Source organism: Polyodon spathula, chromosome 4, assembly GCF_017654505.1.
Source record: "Polyodon spathula isolate WHYD16114869_AA chromosome 4, ASM1765450v1, whole genome shotgun sequence".
Lineage (NCBI taxonomy): Eukaryota > Metazoa > Chordata > Actinopteri > Acipenseriformes > Polyodontidae > Polyodon > Polyodon spathula.
In genome coordinates, this window is record NC_054537.1 from 31,266,670 (window position 1) to 31,281,610 (window position 14,941).

General features: G+C 38.0%; 1 protein-coding gene across 3 annotated transcripts in view; it reads left to right on the forward strand.

Annotated features, from left to right (window-relative positions):
* Window positions 1–14,941, forward strand: part of LOC121314419 (nucleolar protein 4-like) — an 88,159-nt gene that overhangs the window by 55,652 nt on the left and 17,566 nt on the right. For 2 of the 3 annotated variants that reach the window (XM_041247677.1, XM_041247678.1), the window contains exons 8-9: window positions 2,628–2,819; window positions 9,937–10,050. In XM_041247677.1, coding sequence (XP_041103611.1) covers window positions 2,628–2,819; window positions 9,937–10,050 — 306 coding nt within the window. The remainder of the gene's footprint in view (window positions 1–2,627; window positions 2,820–9,936; window positions 10,051–14,941) is intronic. The other variant, XM_041247679.1, reaches the window with a different exon arrangement.

The window sequence follows — 14,941 nt, forward strand, 5'->3', positions numbered from 1 at the left end:
GTCATTGTTGAGTGCAGCTAAACTTTTTATCCGTGTCCTGAAAATTTCATTCACATTCGTTACTCATAAAGTGGAAAATTTGTGGCTAGACTATTTTCAAAAACCTTCGAAACCTCAACCCGGGAGAACGCGTGTGCGTGACGTCACACCAGGAAATTCACTGCTGTGAACAAATGCAATAGATGGAAGACAGAAGTGATAGCGATTTTACTGGATCGGATGCTTTAGCATTTTAAACAGATCAGAAATGCTGGTCTTGTGCTTAATTGATATTGGCTTCATAATGTAATAAAAAAAAAAAAATAGCTTGTTTACATTTGCACTTCTCTCTCTTCTGTGGTTTGTTGTAGTCTCTTGATGATAGAGTAGCACATGACAGTTTTTCTTTTGTGTGTCAGAGTTTCAGGTTTTTTAATTTGAATTTGTTTCTTGGCAGTATTTTCACGCCTGCTTTTAGTGAAAAGCTTTTGCCAAGCATCCTTATTCAGACGGTGAATTTATTTTGAAGAATATCGCTTGATTGTTGCATCTATTCATCCTCGCTGTGGCGCGTTACTGGAATTTAGTTATTAATCAAACAAGAGGTTAAATTATCAATTGTATGTTTCGACTCCGCCACCCTCAATAAAGGTGAGGAATCTCTAATTATCTCCAGCACAGGTATTTAACTGGGCAGAACATCAGTGACTGATAGGAAGTATACAAAACAACAAGGAGGCAGATTGCAAAAGAATTGAGCATAATAGTACAGTCAATTACACAGCGTCACACACACACAACCCGATAACCTTCACTGTCTATGTAGGCTATGCCTTGCTGTAAAGGTTCTTAGTCACTCGGTCGACTGACACCCTTTAAACATAAACAAATAAACAAAAAACAATATAGACTCTACCGTCTTGTTTCGAGACACAAAGAACAAAAAAAAAGGTTTGTTCTACCATCTCAGGAACTCCGTACAAAATAACCAGTCTCTTGTTTCTTCACTGTAGGCGCTTTAAAAGCCAAGCAGTAGATACAATTCTTAACTTGTAGCCTATTAGAAACTGATGTAGTCTACGTCAACATCATAAAGTAGCGTAAGACATTTTCACAGGTTGGACGGGGAAAATAATAATAAATAAATAAAGTTGAAGTTTGTGTTAAGATTGACAATATAAATAATCCGGAGGCAGAAGATCTTACGCGGGACTGTCCCGACGAAATCGAGAACGTGACATAACGTGATCATTTTATCACATGACTTATTAATAATGCACATGGGGGATTGTTGGCTATATAATCACGTCACTTTAAACATATTTTCATCAAACAGTAAGAGATAATTATAATGAAATGATAGGATCATGCCCTTACCCTCTGCACCTCTCTTTTCCAGGCAGCCGCTCGAGTCCTGGTGATTTTACTTTTTTTACTAGAAGACAAATGGACGGCACTGCATCCTTATTTAATTTAACTTTTTTTTAACAGTACCCATCTTGAACATCACTAAATTAATAAAGCTTTCTTCGGTAAAGTGGGTGCTGCAGGTGCAGCAGCTGTTGGGCTTAGCATCCCAATCCCTGGTCCTCCTCACGAACTTCACCCATTGCCAGCATCGAAACCAGCTCTTTAGGAAACTCGTGGAGAGACACCAATGGCCCTGCTGTGTTGGAGCAACCATATATTACATACATATTTACATGGTGTCTCTCTCCTGGGTGCGTCGTGTTTTGGCGAGCAGTTTTGGTGAGCGGTAATGCAGGAAAGCAGCGGGCGGAATGGTGAGCTTGTCCTGGTGTGACATCACGCATAAATTAACCGCAGCTTCATGTGAGCCAGACATTTATTGACCTACTAACAGTACTATACAAATGAATTCTGAAAAAAATGAAAACAACGTTGTGCCCCACCTTTAACAAGTTTCCCATAACTGGAGCTGCACTTGGCTTCCATTGCCTCTTACTGTCACGGCAGTTTTTGTGACACTCCTTCTTGTTCCCATGCATACTGTTTTCTTCCATTTTGATTGGAATGACACTTTGATTCTGGACAATGCAGACCCCTTTGATAACTCTTAGACTAATGTCAAAGCTAAACCCCACCAAAAGGGCTGCTGAGCTACTGTAAGCTTTTCACCCATTTTGATGGCATCTCTTATACTGCATGTTTCTCAAAAGGCTTCCACTGCATGAGGTTTTGATTAAGACTAGAGACTATAAATAAACTGAACCAGCTCAAAAAGTTGTAAGCCTGATATGGAGTCAAAACAGTTTTGGAAGTGCTCCGATTTCCTGCTTGACGTTCTATGTGCCTATCCTCATATTTCTCCTTCGGAGTGTAATTAAAGAAAATAACTGATTCTGAAATGGTCTATTGGAAGAGCAGATTTCCACTGGTCCCTGTGTACAGCCTTTTTTTCAGAATGTTTGAGGGTCCCCATGTCACTTCACTGGACATAGTGACCAACCAAAGCCAAAAGACTGCTAAAGAAAGTGGACCTGTTTCATTGAACTTAAGGGTAGTGTTGTTGACTGTAATTTAAAGAAACCTTGCTCAACATTGTCTTGCACATTGAATCAGTACAAGTGGCAGTAGATGAGAGCAGTCCTCCAATCCCTTCTCCTCTGTCTTCCTCTTGCCAACAGATGTTTGTCAGGCTGTTTGTAGATGAAAACTTGGACCGAATGGTCCCAATATCTAAGCAGCCCAAAGAAAAGATCCAGGCTATCATTGAGTCGTGTAGGCGACAGTTCCCTGAGTATCAGGAACGTGCCCGGAAACGTATACGCACTTACCTGAAGTCCTGCAGGAGGATGAAAAGGAATGATTTTGATGCGGTGAGTCTTACATATGAACCCAGCCCTAGCCTGCATCCAAATCCTGACATGTACAAGTTACTTTTATTTTGTTATCTATTTCATTTCAGTAACATCCAAATCCTTCCATTCATTCCATTTCCCCAACCATTGGAATGAGACCCCAAACAGACACCATTGACTTCTTGTGCTTTCTAAGTTCGATAAATGCCAATTACTTAGAAAAAAAAAAAATGTTGTGGCAAAATAAATATAACATCCACAGCTTATTATATATCCTGTGTATTCTGGCCACTTTAAAGGTGTTAACTAGTCAGGTTGTCTTGGTTTGTGATAAAGTAGTTTCGTGGCAATTGCTACTGCAGAACAAAAACACATTAGCTGTAGTAAACTAAACTTTACCAATTGAACTTTGTAAGTGTTACATGCACGTTTTAAAATGTGGCATCCTTAATGTAGACTTCTCACTAAAAACATTATCAGGGCAGCTGCAAACGAGATATTAACTGCTTTTCAAAAAACACAGCTGCATGATATGTCTGTGTTCGTCATCAACATCATGAATATCAAACCGTATTTAATTTATAAGACTAGACTTAGAAAAAAACAAACATTATTTTAATAACTCATTAAAGCTATATGAAAATAGCACCACTGTTCCTAATCTACAGTATTGCTAATTTGATCTGAGGCAAGGGTTTACATACATCTAATTCAGAAGTGAAATTAGTTTGGTGGTGGTCTGTTACTGCTTTACTTCCTTGGTCTTTTCACCTCATCAGTGTCTTCTGGTTACTGGCTGAAAGCAGTCAACATGGGAAGCAGCAGATTGGTTATTGAAGGGAAGCAAGCCAGTGAAGAGCTGATGACAAGTTCACCCTCCAGGTGAAACTGCCTAGGAAATGAAAGACAGTCTAAAAGCATGGCTTGCAAGCAGATTGTGTTTCCCTACCGGTAGTCTTGTAACATATCATGTTTTAAAATGAAAATGCTTGCTTGCTAAAGCTTTAGTTTCTTTCAAAACTGCACACTTTATATAATGAATGGATGGCAAAATTCATGCAACTATTTTGTTAGCTACAATTACTTGAAAAGGACTTGCCTTTTTTTGTAAGGAATTGTTTAACTGGGGAAAACCCTGTCTTTAATTGATCTGCTTAAATATGTGTGGCAAAGTGGTTTGCAGTGCGCAGGTATTGATTTGAAACAACACAGTTCACAGTTAAACAGCTCTTTATTTGGCTGGGTTGTATGTTTTGCAACCAGAAATAATATACCTGGCTCTACACAATAATGTCTAAACCAAAACACACACAAGCACAACACGGTCACAAGTTCAGAGTGAGTGCTCTTAGCGAAAGTGGTGAAGTGTAGTTTATTTGCTGTCTGTTTAGCTACACCTCCCGGAGTTTAGCCTTCCATAAACTACAAAAGTAACAGTTTAATAGAAAAACAAAACAACACAGTACTCCTTCACTGGTCCTTTCGTAACCATAGCAAAGGAACAGCTTTGCCACATCCCGATAGAACCTCAGTCACGCCCCCTTCAGTAGCTAGTGCAATCACGTATCCTCCATTCCATGATTGACACATCACCTACCACATTAAGGCGATGACTTCTGGTATTGTGTCTCCGCCCCCTTTTCCAACTGACCCTGGAATGAACTGTCAAACCATCCAGTCACATTGTTCCTGTTATACAGTGGCCTCACAGGTCGGGAAGGAGATTGCTGTCTAGGAGTCATTCGCTCTCTGTCCTAATGTGTTATTAATGTTTTCTTGAACATGACAATAAATTTGAATGAAGATATAACTATATATATATATATATATATATATATATATATATATATATATATATATATATATATATATATATATATATATTATTATATATATACGTCTGTAATTATTTGCAGACAGTCAGCCAGACTTATAGTACTGGTTGTTTAAAGGTCAGTAACAAAAACACACATTCATTTTGTTTTAAATAAATATATTTAAACTTAGGAGGAGTTAGTAAGTGTAGTATTTACAGACTTTTTAACATCCTTGCAAAGAACCACTTTATTAAGTTATGCCATAATAAGCAAGATATAGGCTATTTTATGATAAAAACTTTAGGATTAGTTTAAAAGATTTGAAGCACATTTTAAAGAAATGCTTACAGAAAAGTTAAAAAACAAAACTCAGTAACATCGAGATACCTGTATATTACAAATTATTAATATTCTCAAGAACTGTTAGCAAAAACATTAGTAGAACACCTGTCATTACAGCACTGTGAGAAAAGGGTGAACGTGTCACTGGAATTTGAGATGCATTTGTGACAGCTTTCTGAGCTAACCAACTGCGACAGAATGTGAGAAATAGTGAAGTGATGCTAAGGATTCTCAAACAGCCAGTGGGCCCAACTTGGCAGTGACGCTTGGTTTTTAGAAAGATGCTTCAGACAGAGGGGGTAGTTTAATACCAGCATGTAGATTTGGTCAAACCAAACAATCTTCCTCAAGGTAATCAAAAAAGTTTGAGAGGAAACTGGGTTTTACGATACATAGCATTGTGTAGGAAGTAGAGATAGTGGGATTCCTGTGGCTGGTTCAATGCCAGGTGGAAGGTGCACAGCCTTTGTGAGGCAGCCTTTATTTATTTTGTATTTTTTTTTAACTGATTTTCTTTTGAGTGTTCATGTGAAAGTCTGGCTAGTGTACCAGAGCACTAGTGCTTTTTTGTGTGAAACTATGCCGAGCTAAGACTATCATTTATGGTAATTAAATAACTACAGTAGTATCATCTGAATCTGTAAAAACAGGGCTTTATTTGGATACCAGTAAATCAAAATCCTGATTTTTTTTTTAAAGTGTTTTTTTTTCGAGGCACAATTATTTTATCTCAGTAAATGCATTGTTGCAAACCCAGTTCAACATGTATTATTTATAATACATCAGGACTGATTCACTACACATTATTTTAAATAATGTCATTTCTGTATTAAATAGGGTTGATATGGCTCAACAGTCTGTCAGGTTTCATTCTTGACATTAGATGCAGTGTACAAAAGAATGTGCTGATGCTTAGACACATGCAACCACGAAGAAATCTCCTTCAGCTTCTCAGCCTCACTGAACTTGCTCGATAATAGGCTGCATGGGTCATTCTTTAGCTATCTGCGATTTTTGTGCAACGCTGTCTACCGCATTCAGTCAGCAGCACAGGCAAGATGTAATTAAATAACAAATGTAGGTGAGATGGCTTCTGTTTTATTCAAATGAAAATCTGCACGCTGAAAAAGTAACCCGATTTACAAGTAATCAAGGCCCAGTGTGATATATATTGTGACATTATGCAACCCATATCAAAGCCCTTATTCAGTCACTTAAAAAAAAAACACTGATAAAACATGGCCTAATATGCCCTGTGGTGTAAGAGAAAGAAGAATGTATACACCCTTAGTTTAATGAGAATAAAATCCGCTGGGCCAGGAGCATGAAGTATGCCTGGGGCTTGCTGCTGTCAGTTATTTGCCATTTGTAATCCTGGTAACATTTCTAATAGAGTAACAGAGCGGATTCAGCCTCAAAGCAACAGAGAAGGTCCGGTCTCTGAGGAGCTCCTGTTGATTTTGCAGCGTGTGTTAAATACAGTTCTTCAGGGGACTGGCATACATTGCAAAACTGTCTTGAGCTGGTGAACTATGACTGCACTGTGAATCAATATTTTATGTATTAGTGTAAGTAATGTAGTGGTTACTATTGTACGGGTAAGCTGTTACGAACCGTTCCATGCCTCCTTTTCAGCTTAATTTTTTCCCACTATTACAGTATATATTTGCATGACCGTTAAGTTAAGACCTAAAGCACAGGTAAAGGGATGAATGAAGGAACCCATTTGTTCTACAGTAAAGCCCACGCTATGTCTGAACAAGGTTTTTAGATTATTGCTATTGATATGAAAATATCTTGTATGCTTATACAGCTATCTAGCAATCTACTGTAGAAATAGCTACAGCATATTTTTGTCACACAGGTGCCTATTGTATTTTTCCCCTGGGCTGTTTGACATCATGTGCGCAAAGCAGTATTGTATTACAGTTTCTTAGGGATTGTACTGTTTAAGGTACTCGGCTCAGCCCTCCTGCAGGTGCTGTGGGACCAAGTGCTTATCTTCAGTCCCTATGCTGATATTTAACCTCATAAGGATGTGTACGCTATGAAGAGCCACCCACTCTGCCTTCAGCTGGATACTCAAGATATGTCGAGTTCAGTGAGACCGTGACTGCAATTGTGGGAGGTACCCACTGTTACTGCATCATTAAAGTTAGTGAATTTAACAATCTCACAAAAAATAATAAATAAATAAATAATAAATAAGCAGCTCATCACATTAATATTGATGTCTTATTGGTGATGTTGCCCCAGCTTATTATATCAATTTATATTCTTTAGTGCAGTGCTTGCTTGGCTCAGGTCAGCTGTGCGCTAATATTGTGCCACTTGGCCATGGAATAGTTTCATTGAATGGCTGCATTTCAAATTTGACAAACCACATAGCCATCTGGTTGCTAAGAGGAGTAATAAAGCCTCACTTCCGTAATTGCTATTTATGAGCTTTTCTCTAGGAGTAGGAGGGGTTGCCCTGCTCTCCCCAGAGATTCAAGATGTGGACTTCACAGCTGCCAGAATGAGGCTTCCCGATGCCATTCATTTTATGGTGGCTGAGGAGAGAATAGTTCTTTAATCACGCAAGGTTGCAAGGCGTTAGGAAAAGTACCTTCATCATGGGAACCAGTACATATTGCAACATGTTATTTATACAACTTTGAACTGAATGGACTAAAAACAGCTTTAGATCATTTGGGCTATATATCACCTAATTTATGTCAACCTCAACCTTATAGTTTCTGAAATCTCAAGCCTGAAAAAGGTTGTTCGCGCAACCCTGCAGAAAAGAGCCAGACGGCTCCATCTGAGACATGCTGCCAGCTGTTATTGTTTACAGGGAATGGCAGCTGGGGATTGGCTGGCTACAGATCCCTGACTGGCTGCTGGATGTATCCCGGTGAAGCTTCTCGCTAGAAAAGGGGGTCACTGACACACCCTCAAGGCTGAGCTCGCTAGAAAAGGGGGTCACTGACACACCCTCAAGGCTGAGCCCGTAAATGGCGGTCTGCAAGAGGGAATTGTAAACAAAAGAACCATTTTGTGTGGAATTGGGGTCTTGGTATTAAGGCTAAAGAAGAGGAAATAGTTTAGGTGATTTTAAATCCCATGACAGTATATTGAGGGGGTATCAGGGAGAGGATTCCTGGAGCAGGATCTGCTTTATAGTGGGAGCAGCTGTTTGGCTAATTTTTATATTGCTAGCAGCATTTTCACAGTGTGTTTTGTTTTTGCATTTTTGTGTTTACACTGTGTTTGCATATTTGTGCCTGTGTGTTGTACCATTGTTGGTATAGCCACGTGATTTACACAGTATAACCCCACCCTGGGAGTTACCATTGCTGGTACTCTAGCGACGGCCAACTGCATTAACTTGTAAATATTATAAATAACTGTGGCAAAGTGCCCGCCCCTGTGTGTATTTTGTGTTGTATGTTGATGTTGGTATATAGTCATTGGTACACGGGATATAAACGGGTCTGTGTAACACGAATGTTTAAAATGTATATTTGTATTTAGGCACAAGGATTGCACAGCACTTCACGTGCAAGTAAAATGTAATAATATGTGAGCACGGGGAATTGCACTTTATTAATTCACGTGCAGTTGTACAGTGACTCCAATTGAATGATTGATTAGCAATCGAGTCTCAGTACAGCTGCATAAAGCAGCATGTTTTCACTCTCGGTTGTGTGTTCGGTGAGTGGAGAACAGGATTGGAGATGGAGGTAATAATAATAGTAATAATAAGTGAAATATCAGCTCACCGTGTTTGTTTAGAGTTAGTCCATTTTGTTTCATCTCTTTAATTTGGCGAATATGTCGTGTCCTGTGTTTTTGTTTGTCTTGCAACTGTTTATTTTCTGACTGTCTGTTCATTTATTAAATGCTGAGCGAGACCATTCGCTCAGCTCCACCAAACTCCACCTCTCTGTCGTTTATTTCCTGGTTCCTGTTTCTGGTCTGACATCCCCCACTCTGGCCGTCTGTGACAATAACACTTACAGCGTTACAATGTCACTGTTTGTCTCTCCATCTGTCAGTAGATATCCACCACCCTTTTTCACAAGGCCATAAATATGTGCTGTACAATGTACTCAGCAACTTTACAAAAAAAAACTATAAAGCTTAATTTGTAAAAAAAAACAAAACAAAAAACAAACAAACAAAAAAAAAAAGGCTTCCTTGCTTTAAAACACAATGTATTGCTATTGTATTATTTGTTAAATAAAATTATTTATGGTAGTTCAGGTTTAAATGTCATTTACATTTTCATATGTCACTCCATATGCTGTTCTACCTCTATGTAGCATTTAAATCTATGAGAGTATATTTTGATTTAGAAAAATACAAATAATTAATTTTAGAGCCTCTTTATCCACACTGTTATGTGTTGGTGATTGCAAACAGATTTCTTGATTTTCAAGAATCAGTATTTTAATATGTTTTGTGATGTAAAAGAGGCAGCTAAGGGCTAACAGGACCATCGTGACTTTACTTCTCTATGATAACATAAAGTTTTTGACAGTTTTTGTGATGTGTTTGTGTTTCTGAAGGTGTACAGGGAAACAATGTGGGTCATAGAGCCCTGTTGTATGTATTAATGCATCTATTTTGAAATGCAATCTGCCACATGCTATGGGTTCAAAAGAAACTTGATGTAAGAAAGATTTAGACAGCTGATCTCAGGCTAAAGCAGAGCTGTCTAATGATCAAGGCAAAATGCATCCTTCAGTAGAGCTGCGAGAAACATACCTTTAATAGATGACTTTGTAAGCCCCTGGTTTACCCTCCAGTCAGAACCTCATTCTTTTATCACAACAGTTTTCCATTATTTTTATTTTTGTTACGATTTTAAAAGAAAAAGAAACTCACTGCATGTTCCAGTTTTGTTCAGTCTGGGGAATGCAAGAAGACATGTTCGAAAGAAATCTGTGCACTTGTTGTTAACACACTCAAACTGTTATTTTCTCCTGTAGTCCCGACCTATACCTTCACACCTCACTTCGGCAGCAGCAGAGAACATATTGGCATCAGCTTGTGAGAGTGAAAGCAGAAACGCTGCAAAGAGGATGCGTCTGGACAGACCACAGGTATTCTTTCATTTCTACTTTTACATGCGTAGTTTCAGTTATTTGTATAGGTAAAATTGTTGCTTTTCGAAGGTTTTTATGTCAGAGACTGGTAAAAGCACACAGGATTATGTATTAAGAAAGGCAGCCCAATAAAACCTAGAGCAATAGTGGCATTGGTCATGAGGGTAAAATAGTGGATCAATTCTTGTCAACTCCATTAAACAGGATCAAATTTGATACATACTGCTGTGTTAAAATCGGTCGAGGCTAAAACAAGAGCAAGTAATAGCACAGCTGGCATATGGAAGACCCTTTCTCTTTTTAGCTTGTCTTAGTTTTATGGATCAGTTCATATTGTTAATTACCTTCCAGAGTGTAGTATGTCATTTTTTTAAGCTAAGTATTCATTTAAATGATTTTTAATTATTCACTTATCTTAATATTGATGCTTTATATGTCAGGTCTATATTTTTTTTTACCTCAGTTGTACTTTAGAAGAATATTCTGACAGAATCCAATATGTGATTTTAACAGATGTATTTTTTATGGCTGCCTGCTGTAATTCCCTCAGATCTTTCTCTTTCTTTAGTGTAACAAACTGTCAGATCCTTTTGGGTTTTAGGGGTGTCTGACCATTTGCATTACAGACATGGCTGTCACATCAGTTACAAAATCTAGAATAATCCAGCTAAGTAAAAAAACAAAAAAAAAAAACTTAACTTTTAATTTAAACTTAATTTAATAAAAGAAGAAATGGGTTCATCAAATCAAGAGAAAGTACTACAGAAATATTCTTAAACGACATCGCTATCGTATAATATATATATATATATATATATATATATATATATATATATATATATATATATATTTTTTTTTTTTTTTTTTTTTTTTTTCTAAATATGCAGAAAATATTTTTTCCTGACGATATGTTGTTTTTTTTTTTTTTTTTTTTTTTTTTTTAATTAGGTTTATTATTACAAAAAAAAATCTATATAACATGTTTCTGGAGTCATTACAAGTAATTTAAAAAATATATATATTTTTATTCTTTTCTACAATTTAAATACAACAAAATATTTTTGAGTAATGTGTTTGAAACCTATTTGTTGGGGTAAATTGGACACAGAATGTAGGTAGAATGAAATCAGACTGCTGATGAGACACATCCAGAACAACAATGTTGGCATTTAAAAGCCTTGTGATTTTAGCCAGGTTGTTTATAGACAATATTAACTAAGACAGATACAGAGATTGTCTGTCTTTGGTCTCTCGTTAATCACTGAGTAGATTCATCTTTGTTGTTTCCTGTATAATAACGAAAAATCACATTGTGACAAGACAAATACAGCTTTGCCTCAGCAGATGACGCCCCATGCTGTGCTGCTGAAACAGACACTTTCATAGCTAAAATTACTAACAGAAAGATTTAATTAATGAACATTTCGAGTGTGCAAATTTTTTGCAGTTTAAATCTCACCAAGACTGTGGACATCAAAGATTAAGTGATGTCTTTCATCTCATTTCTCTACACAGTACAACCTTGTTCACTGAACATTATCCCCAAGAAACTGTGACTTGCATTTTTAAGTATCCCAGCACGAGAAAATGACAACATGATCTTAAAGAATCCATGATCATACTCCTGTTGTTAAAGAAAATGAATCTTGTTTGTTAATTGCTCTACCTCTGCTTTAGGCTGTTAAAGTACGGGGTAAAAGGCTATTAGGTCTCTGACAAAACAATTATTTTCCAGACACATATGTTGAGACCAGACCTGACACTGGCCTCCAGATAGTTGTCATAGCAGCAGCCTCAGTAGAGGGTGCTTGGTGTTTGTATCTTCTACAGAGTATAAAGCTTTGGCCCAGAGTTGTGTGTTCCACCTCTCTCCAGTTTGGTCTGCAGCTAATTTAGAAACATTCGATTTTCAACAGGCTTACGTCCATAAGCACGTGTTAAAGATCTACCTCTGTCCCATTTTCACAGCAGATAGATAGACACTTCTATGTAATGAGAAAGCTGAGATTCGTACCCTGTTTACACTTGGCACTTTTAGGATGACTTTGAGATAGCTTTGCTCTTAGGAAGCCATCTCAAAGCCTTATCAGCCTATCCATGGTTACCCTGGGATTACTGGTAAACATTTGTTATAATGTTACCAAGCCTTAAACATGACCTAAATGCTTTCCGGCTTCCTATATTTTGATGACCCCCTGTGCCCCTGTGGATGGCAGTCTTATTCATTCCCACACTATTCTAAAAACATTCAAATATCTTTGCTTCCGCTGTATAAAAATATATATTTTTTTAATTTACAATTTATATTGTCAAACAACATTGCTGTTTTTTCAAATATAGATAAGAGCCAAGTTACCCCCAAACAGATCATAGAGTAATTTTTTTTTTATTTGAGCTTGATCTAAGGAACATAATTCTCTGATTTCAGATGTTTATATAAACAGAATACTCCATGAATGTTAAAACAACAATGGTAATTATTCATAAGTGGATATTTTTGGCCATAGCAATATTTTGCAAACTGCTAATATGGCAGATTCTAAGAAAATGACTGATGTGTTCCTATTTGGTTACTGCAGTTACTAGTCAGTACTTGTACTCTGTCTAGAGCACTGTACGTTCACATGATTGTTTACAGTCAAAAGCACCATGAACAGTATTAGTGTTTATTAGCTGTAAATTCATGTCCAATAGTTTAAGAATTGTGTATTATTTTTACCTGGCTCAGGCTTAATATTATCCATTGGGAGTCCTGTTTAATATAGTTTTCTGGTACTAAAAGCATTATACACGAGCGCTCACTGGCACAAAGCTGTTATTTATTACCGTAGCATTCATTCTGGCTGTAACACAGTTTGTTGGAGAATGCATGCTCTAACCCTGTGTTTTTGGTGTTCATTGGGTCAAACACAGTGTAAGTGTTCACTGGCTCAAGCACTGTGCATGATTGTTCAACAGTTCAAGCACTGTGTATTAGCAATCTATGACTGGAGCCTTGCAGACTCAAGAGCTTTTGGAGTGCTTGTTAGCCGATATCCCGTGTTGTTTAGGGGGCTACGTGACCCAACCAGTGCCAGGGAAGTTTGCATGAGGTCCTGGCATTTTCATAAATTTGCATAACAGTCAGAGCTGAAAATCCTTCTCCACAGCCCATGTCAAATATCACAAAATGCAACCTATAAACAAGGAAAAAAAATGAGCACATGAATAGAAATCCTTTTTGGCCTATGCCTGGCTTCAATGGGTGTTAAATTTATAATAGGCTCTGTGATCTCCTAGGCTCCTTTATTTAATATACCAGTGGAACAGGCTGCTGTTTGTAAGGCAGCTGGCAAGAAGGGACATACCACTCCTCATACCTCTTTCATGATATAATAGTATGTAGCCATTGGCTTTTTTTTTTCAATTACATTTACAAATTACATGTACTGTTATTTGTCAGAAGCACTAATTACATGAAAATTGCAGGCTGTATTAAAACAGTGGCCAGATTTAACTAGTATGAGCAAGTCCTGTTGAAACTTTAGTCTAGGAGTGCATGAATATCTTTAATAAAATATTGCATAGTATACTATAAATTTGTTGACTAGGGTACATATTGATATTTAGTACATTTTGTATTTTGTGCCTGGTTATTTACAAAGGTATAAACCACAGCTGGAGTATTTTACACTACCAGGGAAAGTAATTTCAGTTTATGAAATCAAGAAAAAATGCATGGAAGAACAAAAAAGAATAAAGCAATACATTATTACTGATATGAAATTGTGTTTCATTTAAAAGTAATCTGAACTAATATAAAATATTGCTATACGTATGTCACAAAGACGGCCGGAGTGGGTGATGTCAGACCAGAAGCAGGAAATAAAATGACAGAGAGGTGGAGTTTGGTGGAGCTGAGCGAATGCTTTCGCTCAGCATTTAATTAATAAACAGAACAGAAAATAAAAAGGTTATAACAAAAACAGCACACGGCACGTGAAGCCAAAATAAACAGACAAACAAAACGGACTAACACTTACACAAACAGTGGACTAACAGACAAACAAGGTGAGTGAAAACAATGGTCATATAAATTACTTTGTTAAGTTTTCTCGTTCTTAATTCTCTCTTCTCCACACCCATTCTCAACTCACCGAACACACAACCTCGAGTGAGTGAAAACATGCTGCTTTTATGCAGCTGTACTGAGACTCGACTGCTAATCAACCATTCAATTGAAGTCACGGTACAACTGCACGTGAATTAATAAAGTGCAATTCCCCGTGCTCACATATTACATTTTACTTGCACGTGAAGTGCTGTGCAATCCTCGTGCCTAAATACACATATACATTTTAAACACTTGTGTTACACAGACCCGTTTATATCCCGTGTACCAATGACTATACACCAACATTTAACACACCACACGCAACATAAAACATAAAATACACACAGGGGCGGGCATTTTGTCACATACCCACCCCCCCCCCCCCCCCCCCCCCCCCCCTGCAAAGCACACATGGCCTCAATGGCCACCTCCCCCCTTAAAATCCCAAAAGTCTTGCTCAAAGTCCTGGGCCAAGAACATGGACTTTAAGGGGTTGATGGGCGGCAATGTTGCCAGTAGCCAGGCTACTACTGGCCATGCTGTCAGCAGACGTGCTGACAGTGGGGCGAATCTTTCCTCCAGCTGTACCACTGGCAGCGGAAATGCTGCCAATGGTGCGGCTGTCAGCAGACATGCCTGACTCCTTCAGCTGGGGCAAGTCCAGCAGCGAAAGTGCTGCAGGGGAAGGTGGTCTCCTGACCTCTCTCCCTTTTATAGCCGGCTGCTCCCTCTGGGGGGACTCCAGCCCCCAGAACTCCTGCAGCGAAATTGCTGCAGGGAAGGGTGGTCTCCTGA